We start from the raw sequence: 18,118 nt of genomic DNA on the forward strand, positions 1-18,118 counted from the left end.
AAGGTATGAAATCTAATAACCTCCAACCCAAAGCAAGAACAATGAAAAGAAACAACGGTAAGACTCAGCTGAAGTACTTTTAAGAAAGAGAAACAGCCAGTTAGAAATTGCTGCTACTCCTTGTTCTAGATTTCTGATATGTACAGGTGACATCTCAAATGCATACAAAGAGATTGGAAGATTTACAAGATGATCAAACAGAAGGACCAGATCTGAGCACCCTCTCCAGCTTCTCGGCTTTGACGTAATCCGGGTCCGAGAGAGGCCCAACGGGAAAAGGGGTGATTTCTACAATCAGGTGTGGAGTTGGAAGCTCGTCAAACAGAGCTCTCACATTGTTGCAGCACACACTTTCACCATGAGCACTCTCCCTCCTAATTTGACATCCCTGGAAACAGTACAGGAGCCAAAAGAAAACTTTCACAAAAACATTCACTCAGTAAATCAACTGAACAAAATTATTGGTATCGGATTCAAAGGAAAAAGGAGGAAAATTCTAGAGGTTGTGGATTTAAAAGGTTGTATCACCTTGTGGGAAGTGGCATCTGTGAAGTGATCGTCATCAGAGAGTAAGGCTGCAACAGCTTTGAGAAGGCGTCGTCCTTCAGATTTTGATGGCACCCTATAGTTCCTTCTTAAAGTACCCTTTGTTGTCGGATGCCATTTGCTAACTAGCTTCCTTTTATCAGCTGCTTGCTTATCTGATAAAAAATGATGAACAAAGTTTATTCCTTTTAATGGGATTAATATTTCTATATCAAATTGACATCTTCAGATGTCAAGCATGCCTTTAGCATCCATTAACAACAATTGCAAAGGAACAAGAGCTGGCCTAGTGGTAGCCTGTTCCGTATAGCTTGCTAGAATATCAAGGTTCCATTCCCCAGTCCCTCAGAAGAAACTAATAATATAAACCCCATGATTTAACCCAAAAAAACATCCAAGTGCATGCCTGCACATGTAATTCGAATCCGAAAGGACCGAGACTTCATTGCCCCAAGTTCATATTGCACTCAATGGTTTTGGCTCCCTACCAAATTAAGAAAACCATCAAACGACAACTTAAATCAAGATTGAAAAGGCTCATCAACATCTCGAACGTGTTATTCTACAAGCAACCATCAACTGACGCAGCCAAAATGAAGTCTTCGATGAAAACCTTTCTTAATAAACTTAACAACCACAAAATTCTATTGCAAACAGCAGAATGCTTAAGACATTGCAAAAACACTGCCACATGGTTTCTTTTTAATAGAACACTACCACAAGGTTTTACTGAATAATCTAACAGACAACCTAAAAGGAAGATAAGCTCTACCCAAAGATCTAAACACCCCTTGTAAGTTATAATACTCACTTTAAACTGTAGTTCTATCATCATTTTTGTGTAGTCAGTACTTTAGAGACTTCATTAAAAGCTCTCAAAAAGCAACTTTTAGAGCTTTTTGTTGTTTTGATGAGCTTGTAAGCTCCGAAAAGCTTGGCTGGGTGTTTGGTAACAACGGAGAGCATTTGGGCGAGCTTATATGCTCTCACAATTTTGAACCAAATGGCCACTTAGAATCTCCAAAAGATAGATAACAATTATATCTGTTAGGTTGACCAGAATCAGGAGTTAAAGAACGCCCATCTTTTGAATGGTCCTCCATTAACAATTGCTTCTCAACATTGTAGCAGTTTAGGAGAAATTGGAAAGTATAAAATATCAAATGCAAATAAAAGGGGAGCTTACGAACCTGGATTCGCTTGAATACTCTTAAGCCACTTAGAGAACCCATAATCATCAGATTCACCGCTTTCACTACCACCCAGTAACTCTACAAAACCGTGTGCACGAATCTATCAATCGCCAATCAATTGTTGTCAATCCGAGTAAAGAAAAGGAGAAATTAGAGTGTAGACGTACCTGAGACGAATGGGTTTGCTTGGGATCCAGCTAGACCGGCCTTCAAGAGCGCATAGAACACACAAATCCTACCAGCCCACAAAACTGGAGTCTCAAGTAAAGAGGCATGGGTTAGACTCTTGCGATTGAACTTGGTACACTGTGAACTATTCCGATACAGTAATCCGGTCAGGGTTGTGGTGGGGAAAAGAGTCTTGGATAGCAATGGAGTCATCAAGTGGGTGGTAGTCCTGGTTTTGGATTGAAACGGCGTCGCGAAGGCGGCTTGTGCAAGAGAGAATGGCATTTCGAGTAAATTGAATAAAGAGCACAACTGATTGACTGAATAACGAGACTGAGACGAAGCGACACGATATACTTGACAGGTTATGGTGCGCCATGAATCCGACGATTGACGATACAGACAAACGGCAGCGTTTCAACGCGATAGGATTTTGTTGTTTCAAAGTTTGCGCTATATTTATTTTGTTGGGCCTTACTGGACTGGAGAGCTGGGCTTTATACCTAGTTCAGTTGGGCCTAGCCTATGTTCATTGGGTATCAAAGTAGTAAGCGACCTGGGATGCGTCCAAAACTTCCAGACATTGCCCATATCATCATGAAATATGATGGTGATGGATATTGTGAATCATGGAATGCCTTAATTCAGAAGTTTCCGAGACTCTGCGTCTAATGACCTGCAAATGTGAATGACTCTGCTACGATATGATGTATACATACATGTATGTGTAGTCATAAAACTAATAGAGGCAAATTAGTACTGTAATGCTTGAGGATCACATAATTCACACCAAGTTAATATATATATATAGCCAGGGTACCCAATACTGAGAGTCTAGTTGATTGAAAGTGAAGAAACAACGATGGTAACAAAGGAAACAACTCTTGTCATCCTCATCTACTTAGAAAGTCTAAAAGCCATGTGATCTATGATCATGCTCAACTTCTCACTGAAGTTATTGTTGAGAAAAAATTATCTCACATCACTACAATAAAGATGTGATGGAGAGCATATAGCTAGGTTCATTGTGTTCATTGACTTAGCAAGACACGTTTTAAGTGGAGAGCCCTATGTTGGGCGGGCTTGGACTTGAGAAAGCAGATAATATCTTACAATAATAGTCAAATTTTGGGCACATGAGTACATTGGTATTTCTTAACAGTGATATCGGAGCGAAGTTGTGTAGCTTGAATATGGATTGTACCTGTGTGACTTCATAATCAAGTTTGAATAAGGGAGTCCATTAGTGTTTCTTTAACATATTTATCCCTCTTAACATATCTAAAGCTAGGAGGGATTTTCAAGCGAAAATATATCTGACTAATGATATATTTTATTGTTCATAATCATATAGCTTATAGGATTACAATCATGTTGAATTAATAGACTATATGATGCATACTACCAACCAAGGCCCAGCCCGCACCCAATACACACATGGGCCGGCTGTAACCAAGGCCCGGGGCCCAGTCCTCTCGAGGGCTGACCCGAAAACCTTGGTTGGAAGATTAAGGTTCCCCTCGCGCATATATAGCACTTCACCAAGCCCCATCTGCCCGATGTGGGATAAGGGAACCTGCAGCCTCACTGCATCAATTCCCCCCCTCCCCCCATCTGCCCGATGTGGGATAAGAGAACCTGCAGCCTCACTGCATCAATTCCCCCCCTCCCCCAAGAGAACACGTGTCCCACGTGTGGCACCCCACCCCGTGGACCCACATGCACCCGCACCGTCAGCATGGGCACCCGCTTCGATACCAAATTGATGCATACTCCCAACCAAGGCCCAGCCCGCACCCAATACACACATGGGCCGGCTGTAACCAAGGCCCGGGGCCCAGTCCTCTCGAGGGCTGGCCCGAAAACCTTGGCTGGAAGATTAAGGTTCCCCTCGCGCATATATAACACTTCACCAAGCCCCATCTGCCCGATGTGGGATAAGGGAACCTGCAGCCTCACTGCATCACTATAACATATTATTCGGAGATGAAACCAAGATCATTGAGTTAAACGATATCGATAAAATACATGCATACAAAGACACACAATGAACTCATTATATATATATGTACGCTATATGCAAAGCAAAATACATATTCGTTATATGGAAATCACATATCTTTACACTGGTTTCCGGGATTCAACTTCGTCTTCTTCTTCTTCCTTCATCAACGAAGAGTACTGAACGTCCATTTTACCATAAACCCTAATCAAAATCAAGTAAAACAACATGCAAAGAATGGTAACAAGTACCAAGTACCAGCTGAATTCAATATTGACCAACGATTTAGCCCTGTAAAGTGCCTCTTCAGTGTGGCATATGACCTCTTTATGCCCATCGTCATCATTTATGGAGCAACCTTTAGGGATAAATTGTGGGGTATAAAGCATGTAACCCATCACCACAAACCACACACCTTGGAACAAAATACTGAATGACCTAACAAACCCAACCAAGAAACTCTTTGGAAGACCAATGCCCACAATAGTTGTGGATAGTGAAACAAAGATTACAAGCTGAAGAAGCCAATGGTACTGGCCTTCAAGACCCATATGATCAGCTGAATGGAGATGGAAAAGGATAAATTCTTGCGCGAGCCCAATCACTCCTATAAGTTGCGTTAGACCGTGTTGTTGATCAGCTAATTTAGGGCTAATCGATCGTATCCTGTCAAGAATGATGGCAAAAGTTGCATAGGTAAAGAATGTCATTGAGATTAATGCATGTTCAAAGTTGCGGAGATGGTTTGATGGTATGGTTCCATCGGTGTCGAGCGGGTGGTGCTTTGCTGGGCCGATGAAGAGCTCCATTGATATAGAAATTGAGGTCCCAATCATGATGTAGAAGAGCTCCATGTACCTTATTTTGGAGGTAGGAAACCATGGAGAAGATATGTAGGTGTTTGGGTTGAGAGAGTGGAGCTTAATTTGGTTAAATAGATGCCATAGGGCATGAAGAAAGAATGCAAGCCCTGGAAGAACATGTCCTACCAAACTACCCATAATGTTTGCGATTGCTTTGGGTGTATAGAATGAAAAGTGAAGGGTGGGAGCGAGTGAGAGGAATTGTTGCATGGAGGGGTTATAAAGACATTCTTTTCGGTATCTTTTCAGTGGTTACCCCTTTTTTTAACCTAAAAACCACCCAAATCAGCATGTTCTTTGTACAGTTGAGTGGACGTAAACCTCAGACTGTCAAATTCACGGAACTAGGATTTCACAAGAAAATATACGAGGTGATTGGTTCGAACTCTCAACCTCAGACATCGGAAGCTATAAGTCCAAAGAGATAACTAATTAGATTATCGCGAACGCCAAATGGTTCAATGCTTACTTAACTAAACCCAAAACATAAAAATGAATAAAGGGAAACAGAGTAAAATATTGGAAAATCAAACTTGTTGGAGAAGAAAAAGGTTAGTTGTCTTCCACAAGCAAGCATGTGTACACGCAAATGAATAAACCATATACATCAAAACACAAAAAACCAAAAATGTTCAGTGCGGAAGGTGCAACCAGCAGGTCCACCAAAAAAATCCAATGCTTTAACAGCTCCGCCACCTCACTGCACCAAGCTTGAGTTCTATAACATTTTATGATTTTAAATACATTACTAGAACTTTGGACCTTAATTTTGAGCCCAATAGCCCATACCTGAATCCATTAAGCTTGGAAGGCGTGCAAAAAGCCCGTTATGAAGAAAAGGATATATACTGGCCCAAAATAGATATTGGGCCTAAAGTCTTGTTTAGGCACGGAATAAAAGCCCATATTTTCCAGTTCGTGTTGCCAGCTAAGCCCAAACGTTATTTGATACCGGGACAAACGGTCATTCACTCATTCCCACTATAGGCGCTTTTTGGTTTCAAGAAAAAAAACCATGCAATGCGTTTCCAGATGAAGGGAAACGATCGGCCAATCAATACCGTATGGAAAGAGGAACAAGAGAAGAACGAAGCCCTACATACGTCTGATGATGTATGTTTCAGGTTTCATAAAGAAGAAGATAGTTTAGAGATTTAGAAGTTCTCTTCCTAGTGAAGGTGGGAGTGGCTTTCCTCATATCAGTTCAACGGTAATTGGTGAGTTGACACCTTCTTCCTTTGGTGATCTTTCGCTGCATCCTTCTTTTTATTCATGTTGTTGTTGTTGTTGCTTATTTTGGTTTCTGTTGTGCGTAATATTTCTATGAGATTGTGAATGTGTGTTTTTTGTGATTGCATGTGGACTTCTTGGTTTGTATTGTAGCTTTGAAATGTGGCCGTATTCGTAACGGTATGAAGGCGGGAACCATTAAGGGTATTATTGTAGAGCCATCCAAGTGTTCGATAATTTGCTTCTGAGAAATTTATGCTGTGAAATTTGCTTGTGACATTTGACTTGCAAATACTTATTCCGGCTTTTCCACAAACTTTTGGAAAATACAAACACACACATGCTAAAAGCTTAAAAGCAGTCAAATCACAAATGTAAAGCCACACAACTTCATAACACACACAATTCACATAGTTGTCATCAGGCCAGGTCAACAGTAGTACAGTCAGCTTAATAACACCCAGTACAAACCACACCCACAACTCCTAAGATCCTGATATTCATTACCTTGACATAAAAATAAAATTCTTAGAGTGGCCAAGCGTGCTTGGTTTCTGGAATTCAACATCATCATCCAAGTCTTCTTCTTCCTCTTCCTCTTCTTCTCCCTTTGTTAACAACGGATAATGAACGTCGTGAATGACCCTTTTGCGATAAATCCTGATCAAAATCAAATAAAACGACATACAAAGAATCGTACTAAGTATCAAGTAGCTGCTGAATTGAATGTTGACCAAGGATTTAGCCCTGTGAAGTGCCTCCTGAGTATGGCATGCTACCAATATACGACCATCTTTGTGGTATAGGTAGCAACCTTTAGGAATAAATGCTGGGGTATAAAGCGTAAAACCCAGGACTATAAACCATACTCCTTGGAACAAAATACTAAACGACCTAACAAAGCCAACCAAGAAACTCTTTGGAAGACCAATTCCCAAAATAGTTGTGGATAGTGAAACAAAGATTACAAGCTGAAGAAGCCAATGGTACTGGCCTTCAAGACCCATGTGATCAGTTGAATGGAGATGGAAGAGAAGAATTTCTTGCGCAAACGCGATAACTGCAATAAGTTGTGTTAGGCCATGCTTAGCTGTTTTTGGACTAATCTTGTCAAGAATGATAGCAAAAGTTGCATAGACAAAGAAGGTCATCGAGATTAGTGAATGTTCAAAGTTGTGGAGATGGCTTGATGGTATGGTTCCATCTGTGTCTAATGGTTGGTGCTTTTTTGGGGCAACGAAGAGCTCCATGGCTACAGAAATGGAGCTCCCTGTCATAATAAAGTAGAGCTCTATGTACCTTATTTTGGAGGTAGGAAACCATGGAGTAGAATTGTAGGTATTTGGACGGCGAGAGTGGATTTTAATTTGGTTAAAAAGATGCCATAGACCTAACAGAAAGAAACCAAGTCCTGGTGCAACATGTCCTACCAAAGTACCCATAATGGCAGAAACTCTTGTTGATGAAAGAGGGAAGGGGATAGTGATTTGTGAAAAAGAAAGTGAGGATTAGTGGGATTTTAAAGGGGAAACTTGAGTGGGAAAATGTATATTTTAAATAGCCATGATTTCCACACTCAATTTATTAATTCTTCACCTAATACTGCTGCTTGTGACAACTTAATTGCCTAAAATTTTCAAGAACTCAAGATCATCCATGTCAAGACTTGAAAATCTCTCATGACATCGTGTTGGCATAACCCAGCCGAACGGTTTATAAGCAAAAGTCCAATTTCTCACACATCAACAAGACCTTTTATGGGCTCAAGTACCGTTAAGTTAGCCGGCTCAGAGAAACAAAGTTGTGCGGCCCGATGTATTAAAAGTGATCCAGTAAACCCAAAGCCAACAATATTATTGAGACCTCAAAAGTATGGTACTCATTTTACCTCTAATCAATGTGAAGTATTGGATGTAGAGTGGGACGTACATGTGTTTGTAATCAATGGCTATTGCACATGTCACATAAATTTTAAAGTAAAATGGGGGGTCATACTTTGGGGGTATGTAGCATTACTCTATTGTTGGTGTGTTTGGACTGGGAATTTTAAAAATTCATGTTCTCAAAAACTCAAGATCATCTAAAGATATACCCACTCTCTCTGTGCGACAAAACAGAACAGATGCAGTGTCATTATCCAACCGAACTTCAATTAAAAACTCCATTATTGTTTACACACTACATCACAATTTTATACTAGGAAAATTCCAAAGTCGCGGTTCACATGGGTTAATTTAAAATCTCATTGAAGAACTAGACGCCCTGTTAAGTTTTAGATATATGTTCTAGTGTGCGTCAAAATGTGTAGAACTTTCAAAAAATGCTTAATGGACGTATGTTTCGTAGTGTTTATGTGGAATTTATGGTCTTGATTTTTGTTGCACTGCAGGTCATATTGAAGAACTAATCCACAAGCACCCAATATATGTTGAGGATTTATGAGACTGTGTGGGTGTTTAGTAGACTGAAATTGATAGGTTTGGATGACAAGTCAGCTGGTAGTATTAGTTATTGACTAATTTTATAATGTCACTGATGGGGGCAGGTGGAGGGTAGGCGACTTGGCTTATTTTTAGATACAAATAATATTAACATGACATTGTGCTAGGGCTGTTATTGGTACGGTTACCGTTACCAAACACGGAATACCGTTACCGTACCAATTCTTTCGGTAACTCAAAAAATGTTACCGTTACCGTTACCGAAAGAGTCGGTATACCGATGGTCGGTATACCGATCGATCGGTAATGGTAAGTCGGTAATTGGTAAATTTACCAATTCTTAAAACCTATTTAAAAAAGAGAAGAAAAAAAATGCATCAAGTAGCATTGTGCTTAATAGTCATTGTATGAGACTACAACACTTTCATCTTGCCTACAATACCAATAATAAAAATTATAGATTAGTGAGAAGGATCATTGTGCTACATGTGAATAAGAGAAAAGACCTATCAATTGGAGAAAAAAAGAAAGGAGAATTCACATAACATTATTCCAACAATCTATAACGGAAAATATTTCATTTCATTAATTTCTAATATTTTTAGTATCCGAAGTGTTTTAAACTCCACAGCAGGAAAGCTAGAAGAAACAAGATAAATAAAGATAAAAGACCATAATGGAAAGGGAGAAGAAAAGCTTGTAATCAATACCAACAAAGCATTTTGTTATGTAACAAACACTGCTTTAAAGTTAATGAAATTGTTACGAGTGATATATAAATGATAACCCTAAAAAAATCAATGGTCTAGATTAAATTAGATCAATCTAATGGTCATAATTAAATAAAACTAAAACTAAAAATAATATTATATATTTAATATATATGTCGGTAATCGGGAAATTTACCAGTTTTGAACTTTGCTTACCGTTACCGTTACCAAAATCATCGGTAAATTTACCATACCGAACAATTGGTAACGGTATACCAATCTTCTGCTATTTTCGGTAACCAATTCGTCGGTAATGATATACCAATGGATAATTTACCATACCAGTAACAGCCCTACATTGTGCGATAACACAAATTATACTCCGATATACCATCTGTATGGGACTATTTTTCCCCACACTCGAGGAAATGTGCACTGAGTACCACTTGGCCCATCCCTTTTATTTATTTCAAGATAATATCTCGCCTCCCCAACTCGAACGCTCTGTGAAGTTGGGAGAGTGAGTAGTCGATAGAATAAAGTAATGCTCCCAATAATGCTATTGTTTTTGGATAAGCCATTTAAATATGGTTATTTTCTTATATAAAAAAAAAAGAGTTATGTACAGCTGGAGCTTAAAAGTAAACTATATATTTTTCTTTTCCCTTTTTTTTTTAACTTTGAAAGAAATTATTGATTGGATGTGCTTCAATTAGGAGGGGGCCGCGAACTCTGGAATTTCCCAAATGTTCGTGACTCTTTATTCGGTAGTGCAGAAAAATTTTTGAAATAAATGTGTAGAGTGATATGACACACCTCACAAATCGTTGGATTGCAATTTCAAACTTTGGAAAATTAATCTCGTTCCCTTCAATTAAAAGCCCACACAATTAATCTTCATAAATCCTAATTTCTTATAAGATGTCAGTTGTTTAGTGATACTTTAAAAGTTTGCTATTAATTAATTTATGTTGTTGCTTTTTTTCTATTTTTGGTTTATGTTACGAGTACTATTTCTATGAGGTTGTGAATTTGTGTTCTATGTGAAGTTCTTGCTTTGTTTTGTAGCTTTTTTTTTTTTTAAACGGGAGAGGGGGGATTCGAACCCTGGTCACTAGAGTTTGTTTTGTAGCTTTGAAATCTGGTATTATGCGTAAAGGGTATAATGCTGGAATGAATATACGGTATTATTGCATAGCCTTCCAAGTCTTTGATAATTTGCTTGTTAGAAATTCTGCTGTGATTGGCTTAGATTACTTGCAAATACTTTTATTCCAGCTCTTCCACACATTTCAGAAATACATACAACACATCAAAGCAGTCAAACGCAAAGCCAAACAACTTCATAATACACACATTTTCATTAGGCCAACAATACTCCATCCACACCTTCAAAGATACTGATATTGTTTACCTTGACATAAAAATAAAATTCTTAGACTCGCCAAGCTTGCTTGGTTTCTGGAAGTCAACATCGTCATCCGAGTCTTCTTCTTCCTCTTTCTCTTCTTCTCCCTTTGTTAACAGCGGATACTGAACTACCCTTTTGCGATAAACCCTGATCAAAACCAAATAAAACAACATACAAAGCATCGTAATAAGTATCAAGTAGCTGCTGAATTGAATGTTGACCAAGGATTTAGCCCTGTGAAGTGCCTCTTGAGTATGGCATGCAGCCAATAGACGACCATCTTCGTAGCACAGGTAGCAACCTTTAGGAATTAATGCTGGAGTATAAAGCATAAAACCCAGGACTATAAACCATACTCCTTGGAACAAAATACTAAACGACCTAACAAAGCTAACCAAGAAACTCTTTTGAAGACCAAGTCCCAGAATGGTTGTGGCTAGAGAAACAAAGATTACAAGCTGAAGAAGCCAGTGGTACTGGCCTTCGAGACCGACGTGATCGGTGGAATGGAGATGGAAGAGAAGAAATTCTTGCGCGAACGCGATAACTCCAATAAGCAGTGTTAGATCACGCTTAACTGCTTTCGGGCTCATCTTGTCAAGAATGATGGCAAAAGTTGCATAGACAAAGAAGGTCGTTGAGATTAGTGAATGTTCAAAGTTGTGGAGATGGCTTGATGGTATGGTTCCATCTGTGTCTAATGGTTGGTGTTTTGTCGGGCCGATGAAGAGCTCCATGGCTACAGAAATAGAGCTCCCTGTCATAATAAAGTAGAGCTCTATGTACCTCATTTTGGAGGTAGGAAACCATGGAGAAGAAGTGTAGGTTTTTGGACGGAGAGAGTAAAGCTTAATGTGGTTGAATAGATGCCATAGACCTAAGAGAAAGAAACCAAGCCCTGGTGCAACATGTCCTACCATAGTACCCATAATGGCAGAAAATAAAGAGAGCTGGGGATTGTGATTTGTGAAGAAGAGAGTGAGGATTAATGGGGTTTTTAAAGAGGAAATTAAACTTGAGTTGGAAAATATATTAGAAGACATCATTTTCATGCTCAATATTATCAGTTCTTTGAAGGCATTCTATCCAGTATCTTCTCATTCACGGGTTAACAAAAATCCAAATTTCAATTATAGAGTAGTGAAATTAAAGGCACAATTCCAATAATAGAGGGAAACCAAACAAAATGTTTGATTGATGTAAATTAAAAAAAAAAAAAACAACGACAACAAACTTCTTCCATAAGGAAAAGCAAAGTTTGTGTAAACACGATGAATTAAAAAGCAAATGGAGAAATAAAAAAAGTTCAAACGTTTTTGGTATGGGAATTAATTGTTCTAGCTACATAATTAATGAATATTATTCATAAAAAAAAAACTACAATATTATTACGTTGTGAATTTGTGATAGTGTCAAAATAAGAAGTTCCTTTGCTTGAAGTAAGAGCAAGAGGAAACAAATTACCGTAATAAAAGTTCAATAGTAACATTAAACAACACCAAAAAAAAAAACAGAGAGAGACTGGTTAATCCTGAGCCACATGGAAGATTCTGCAACTTTTATGATTCAGTTGAGACGCAGTATGAGAAAATAATGTAGGGTGACATTTACACATGCTAGGCTCAGCGATGATTCATTTCGCAAATTGTGATAATGGATACACTCATAGATCAGTTGAGATTTGGGCCAAGGCCCAGTACGAGAAAATAATGCAGGATGATATTCACACACACTGGACTGAGTGATGGTTCATCTCGTAAATTGCGATAATGAAAACACTCATGAGACTTGAATTCACGATTTCTCGATAAGAATTATCGTGTCAAGTTCATCACCATCTCAATCAACGATCCGTTGTCACAAAATGTTTCATTGATGTAAATAAAAAAGCAAAACTTATTCGATGAGGAAAAGCAAAATTTGTGTAAACGTGATGAATTAAAAAGCAAATGTAGATTTTTTTTCTTTCCTTTTCGGCACAATAAAGGTACAAGACCAAGAAGAAGGACAAACAAAAATGGGCCTGACAACAGATTACCCATTCAGGCTCCAGTAAGATATCATTCCACATGGAGCATGGCTGACCATATACAATGGGCCTACTGTACTCTTTCCCATTGGTGTGCTGGCAATAATTTCCATACTACATTATTAATTTATTATTGAATCTTCTAAAATATGATGGACCCAGTTGCTTTTGGCCTTTTGGTTCACACACATAGGTATCAATTGTTCTCAATGTCCTACCACTTTGGAGATTGTGACTTTGATTCTTATTCCAAACTCATATGTGGATTTTTCATTGCAGATTATTGTATGAGGCCAAGAGTTTATGGCAACTTTTTATAGACAAAAATATGTTAATTTATCTGAGATTCTGAATGAATATTCATTTGATTTATCAAAAATATAAGAATGAATAAAAATCTGTAGAAATATAAATGGCAAGCAATGAAGCAAGTAAGTCAAGTTGGGTGAACACTTGGGGCGCTTATAGCACTCACATTGGATAGATACACTAAAACAACATGATCTATTGTTAAAATACCGCTTGAATCGTACAGATTTTCACCGAATCATGCCTTTCCGAATTCTAGCATCGTCAAGGATTAGCCAATCTCTGAGGCATATTAGTTACAAATTTAGGAGAATGTGTTGATTAGAAAGCAACTCATATTTTCAGAGAAGCCAATATACATGGATAGATGTCTAAGCTCGTTAAGGGCTTGCTTGGATGAGGGTGGTGGGAGGTTTTGGGAGGGGAATTTGTTAAGGGATATGTCGGGAACACTTTACTTGGACAACTTATCTGTTTTCAGGACCGTCTTGGCCCACTAAGACAAGGCCAGCCCACGGAAGGTTAGATCTCATATCGCAAAAACTAATAAGAGTCCACAAGCCCACCAAACAAGTGTTACTGGCCCAGTCAGTCTTTCATACTGACTTAGTGGACTTGACCTGTGGACCATACAATGACCCTGACTAGCTAATTCGATTTTCTCATCATTAATGTTTAATTTTTACTCCTTTGCACACGCGTACCAATTTTACACACTATGAGATAGAATCAAGACTATGCTCCCATACTATGTTGAAAATCTCAACCCTACTCACATCCATAATATTATTTGTTTTGGGTTTATTGATGCCCGTGGCTTCACCAAGCAATGTGAGAAAAATAACTCGTAACACTTCCCTGCACTTGTGAATTCGATTATGTCAGACCTAACAAGCAGACTAATGGAAGCCTATCCAAAAGGACCAATACTATGTTCCAATACCATGTTGACAATCTTAATCCTACTCACATCTATGATATTGTCCACTTTAGATTTATCGATTCCTATAAATACATAGAATTTGTATGGGTTTGTTTCTCTCTGGACCATCTTACATAATACTACTTGAGCCTAGAGAAAATATTGTGTGAGGCTATGGAAGCTAGGTAACATTTGAATATTGAATGTTTGTGATATCTGAATATATTACTTTGCAATAAATGATTTCTCATGAAAGCTTATTCTTCAATAGGAGAATGTAGCTTGCTAGAAATTTCTGCTGGGTTTCGGTAGATTACTTGCAAATACTTTTATTCCACACAAATTCTTAGAAACAATACATGAAAGCAGTCAAAAATCCAAAGCCAAAAACAACTTCATAACACACATATTTTCGCTGTTGTCATCAGCCCAACTGTACTACAAGCAGCTTAATAACACCCAGTACGTACAAACCACATGCATCCACGCCTTCAAAGGTACTAATATTCATTACCTTGACATAAAAATAAAAAAATTCTTAAGACTCGCCAAGCTTGCTTGGTTTCTGGAATTCAACATCTTCGTCCGAGTCTTCTTCTTCCTCTTTCCCTTCTTCTCCCTTCGTTAACAACAGATACTTAGCGACCCTTTTGTTGCGATAAATCCTGGTCAAAATCAAATAAAACAACGTACAAAGAATCGTAATAAGTATCAAGTAGCTGCTGAATTGAATGTTGACCAAGGATTTAGCCCTGTGAAGTGCCTCCTCAGTATGGCATGCAACCAATAGACGACCATCTTCGTAGTATTGGTAGCAATCTTTAGGAATAAATGCTGGGGTATAAAGCATAAAACCCAGGACTATAAACCATACTCCTTGGAACATAATACTAAACGACCTAACAAAGCTAACCAAAAAACTTTTCTCAAGACCCAATCCCGGAATAGTTGTGGCTAGAGAAACAAAGACCACAAGTTGAAGAAACCAGTGGTACTGGCCTTCAAGACTGGCATGATCGGTGTAATGGAGATGGAAGAGAAGAAATTGTTGTGCAAACACGATAACTCCAATGAGCTGTGTTAGACCACGCTTAGTTGTTTTCGGGCAAATCTTGTCAAGAATGATGGCAAAAGTTGCATAGACAATAAGGGTCATCGAGATTAGTGAATGTTCAAAGTTGCGGAGATGGTTTGATGGTATGGTTCCATCTGTGTCTAGTGGTTGGTGTTTTGTAGGGCCGATGAAGAGCTCCATGGCTACAGAAATAGAGCTCCCTGTCATAATAAAGTAGAGCTCTATGTACCTTAGTTTGGAGGTAGGAAACCAGGGAGAAGAAGTGTAAGTTTTTGGACGGAGAGAGTGGAGCTTAATGTGGTTAAAAAGATGCCATAGACCTAGCAGAAAGAAACCAAGGCCTGGTGCAACATGCCCTACCATAGTACCCATAATGGCAGAAACTAAAGAGAGCTGGGGATTGTGATTTGTGATGGTGAAGAAGAGAGTGATGATTAATGGGGTTTTTAAAGAGGAAACTTGAGTTGGAAAATATATTATAAGACATCACTTTCATGCTCAATATTATCAATTCTTTGAAGGCATTCTATCCAGTATCTTCTCAGTCAAGGGTTAACAAAAATCCAAAATTTCAATAATCGAGAGGTGAAATTAAATGCACAATTCCAATAATAGAGGGAAACCAAACCAAATGTTTGATTGATGTAAATTAAAAAAAAAAAACAAACGAACTTCTTCCACAAGGAAAAGCAAAGTTTGTGTAAACACCATGAATTAAAAAGCAAATGCAGAAATAAAAAAAAGTTAAAACGTTGAAGTTCCTTTGCTACAGAAATAGAGCTCCCTGTCATAATAAGAAAGGTACAACACCAACAAGAAGGACAAACAAAAATGGGCCTGACAACAGGACCCACTTGCTTTTTGCCTTTTGGTTCACACATAGGTATCAATTGTGTTCCCAATGTCCTACCGGCTACCACTTTGGAGATTGTGACTTTGATTCTTATTCCAAACTCATATGTGGATTTTTCATTGCAGATTATTGTATTAGGCCAAGAGTTTATGGCAACTTTCTATAGACCAAAATTTCCAATTTTTCGTGGTTCATGGTGGTTGTGGTCAATTTCATCATATCCATCAGGTGCGCAATGGGTAAACCCATTGGGTCTGCATACTACCTTACAAATTACGCATGTCAAGCAAACACACGAGAGGATTGATAATAAATGAATGCAATTACTTGTGTTATAAAATATTAGACAAAAGGCTTTGTCTTCAGGACCATTTTGGCCCACTAAGACCAGGGCAGCCCACGGAGGGTTAGATCCTATCTCATATTGCAAATGCTAATAACTAATAAGAGTCCACAAGCCCACCAACAAGTGTTACTGGCCCAGTCAGTCTTTCATACTGGCTTGACCTGGACGGGAAGACTAAACAATGCCCATGACTATTAATGAGATTTTCTCATCATTAATGCTAAGGTTTTGTTTCTCATAAAAAAAAACCCTAGTCTACTCCATTAAACTAAGAAGAAAAAAGCCTAAAAGTTGAGTGACGATTGTAACTTATCCTTCATATTCATACGTTAAAGACAAAGTTACTGTTATGTTCTTTCAACTTGAAGGCTTTCAAGTAGTGGCTTTGAATCTGTATGTGTGTGTGTATATATATATATATATATATATATATATATGTTCTCACCCAATTGTAAGAAAGTCCTTAATTTGTTACATCGAGCCTTCAATATCCACAAGTAAAGTACTCATTACTCATTAGAATGCCAATGGGACCCAAATACAAAGAGTGAAGGAATCCATATATATGAGTCATGACAACTGGATTCTTCCAATTGAAGTTGGTTAATATATTCTTGTATTGTATTTGAGAACTTTTAGATCACTAGCATACCTGAGTCTTTCGGATCTAGGCAAATTTTAAAAAAGATTCTCTTTAAACAAAATAATTAAATGTCGTATATTACTCAAATGGGTTTGGAGTTACAACTTACAATAACATTGGTATTTTTTTTTCAAAAGTATGATGCCTTGGGAATTCACAGATCCTAGGCGGCAGCCCATATTGTCCCACCCAAGGATGTTCCTATTTTAAATACATACATATATTTATATATTTTAAGGATTCATGGGCAAGAGAACCAAAAGTTGTATAATCACATTTTGAGGTTTTTGGTAACAAAACTAAAGGATCCAATGTTTTCCAATTGTGTTTTTCGTATGTGTTACAAGATATATATATATATACAAGACTGTAAGCATACAAGATTAAATACATGTAACAAATTCTATGTTGCTGTTACTTTATTCACGAAGATAAAATAGAAGAGATAGAATTTGTTGTGGCTGCTGTTACTAAAGCTCTTGACTTTGGAGATAAGATCGATGGTGCTTCTAGTGTTTGTTGAGATAATCCTGGAATTTCAGTTTCTGTTGAAGGTTCACTAACATGCCCCCGCAAGACGGTGCTCCCATTGGAGATACCGATCTTGGAACGTAACTTGTGAAAGGTGAGATTTGGTAGGGGCTTGGTAAGAGTGTCTGCAAGCTGGTCTTTAGAGGAGATATGAGACACAGTGAAGGATCCTCTAGCCACATGATCACGAACAAAATGATAATCGATGGCAATGTGCTTCATTCTTGAGTGAAAAACTGGATTAACAGAGAGATATGTTGCTCCAATATTATCACAAAAAATCTGTGGAGGTAATGAGCATCTGACATGTAATTCACCAAGCAAGTTTTTAATCCAAAGCACTTCAGCAGCACATGATGCAAGTGCTCGATATTCCGCCTCTGTCGAGGAGCGGGCAACTGATTTTTGCTTCTTTGAACACCAGGAAATTGCATTTCCTCCAAGATAAACAATGTAGGCAGAAGTGGATGTGAAATTATCACGATTACCTGCCCAATCCGCATCCGTAAAGGCTGTAACTGAGAGATGTTGGTTACGTTTAAGAAAGAGACCATGATGGATGGTTCCTTTCAAATAACGTAAGAGTCTTTTTGCTGCAGACCAATGTGTCTCTGTTGGCAGGTGCATATATTGGGCCAGTTTGTTGACGGCAAAAGATATGTCAGGTCGAGTGAGTGCTAGATATTGAAGTGCACCAATGACCTGACGAAATTGAGTTGCATCAGTTGCTGGAGAACCATCATGCAGCTGAAGAGATTGGGTGGAAGACATAGGTGTAGTACATTCTTTTGCACCTGTCATCTTGGTCCGTTCAAGCAGGTCTCGGATATATTTGTGCTGAGTTAA

General features: G+C 38.3%; 5 protein-coding genes across 5 annotated transcripts; all 5 read right to left on the reverse strand.

The window, feature by feature from the left end:
• Nucleotides 1-42: 42 nt before the first annotated feature.
• On the reverse strand, nt 43-2,242 carry LOC120016886. Its single transcript, XM_038869855.1, has 4 exons — nt 1,907-2,242; nt 1,737-1,817; nt 529-701; nt 43-388 (listed from the first exon to the last, which is right to left on the reverse strand). Exons 1-4 carry the CDS (start codon nt 2,190-2,192, stop codon nt 194-196), a joined length of 735 nt encoding a protein of 244 aa, XP_038725783.1. The 5' UTR covers nt 2,193-2,242; the 3' UTR covers nt 43-193.
• A 1,666-nt stretch (nt 2,243-3,908) lies between these two features.
• LOC120017261 (transmembrane protein 45A-like) lies at nt 3,909-4,967 on the reverse strand. The gene has a single exon (XM_038870426.1). It carries the CDS (start codon nt 4,908-4,910, stop codon nt 4,029-4,031), a length of 882 nt encoding a protein of 293 aa, XP_038726354.1. The 5' UTR covers nt 4,911-4,967; the 3' UTR covers nt 3,909-4,028.
• A 1,194-nt stretch (nt 4,968-6,161) lies between these two features.
• Nucleotides 6,162-7,444, reverse strand: LOC119980097 (transmembrane protein 45A-like). Its single transcript, XM_038822756.1, has one exon. The coding sequence runs from the start codon at nt 7,442-7,444 to the stop codon at nt 6,506-6,508; it is 939 nt and encodes a 312-aa protein (XP_038678684.1). The 3' UTR covers nt 6,162-6,505.
• A 2,934-nt stretch (nt 7,445-10,378) lies between these two features.
• LOC120017199 (transmembrane protein 45A-like) lies at nt 10,379-11,542 on the reverse strand. The gene has a single exon (XM_038870339.1). The coding sequence runs from the start codon at nt 11,491-11,493 to the stop codon at nt 10,564-10,566; it is 930 nt and encodes a 309-aa protein (XP_038726267.1). The 5' UTR covers nt 11,494-11,542; the 3' UTR covers nt 10,379-10,563.
• Nucleotides 11,543-14,127: 2,585 nt separating this feature from the next.
• On the reverse strand, nt 14,128-15,314 carry LOC120017227 (transmembrane protein 45A-like). Its single transcript, XM_038870385.1, has one exon. It carries the CDS (start codon nt 15,269-15,271, stop codon nt 14,363-14,365), a length of 909 nt encoding a protein of 302 aa, XP_038726313.1. The 5' UTR covers nt 15,272-15,314; the 3' UTR covers nt 14,128-14,362.
• Nucleotides 15,315-18,118: the final 2,804 nt, after the last annotated feature.

The sequence above is a fragment of the Tripterygium wilfordii genome, chromosome 15 (genome assembly GCF_013401445.1).
Source record: "Tripterygium wilfordii isolate XIE 37 chromosome 15, ASM1340144v1, whole genome shotgun sequence".
In the NCBI taxonomy this organism is placed as follows: Eukaryota; Viridiplantae; Streptophyta; class Magnoliopsida; order Celastrales; family Celastraceae; genus Tripterygium; species Tripterygium wilfordii.

Coding starts and splice junctions, on each gene's coding strand:
- LOC120016886 (XM_038869855.1), bottom strand. CDS start 2,192: ATGCCATTCTCTCTTGCACAAGCCGCCTTCGCGACGCCGTTTCAATCC. Junction 702..1,736: donor GAGTATTCAAGCGAATCCAG/GTTCGTAAGCTC, acceptor ATTTTTTATCAG/ATAAGCAAGCAGCTGATAAA. Junction 389..528: donor CAGATGCCACTTCCCACAAG/GTGATACAACCT, acceptor TACTGTTTCCAG/GGATGTCAAATTAGGAGGGA.
- LOC120017261 (XM_038870426.1), bottom strand. CDS start 4,910: ATGGGTAGTTTGGTAGGACATGTTCTTCCAGGGCTTGCATTCTTTCTT.
- LOC119980097 (XM_038822756.1), bottom strand. CDS start 7,444: ATGGGTACTTTGGTAGGACATGTTGCACCAGGACTTGGTTTCTTTCTG.
- LOC120017199 (XM_038870339.1), bottom strand. CDS start 11,493: ATGGGTACTATGGTAGGACATGTTGCACCAGGGCTTGGTTTCTTTCTC.
- LOC120017227 (XM_038870385.1), bottom strand. CDS start 15,271: ATGGGTACTATGGTAGGGCATGTTGCACCAGGCCTTGGTTTCTTTCTG.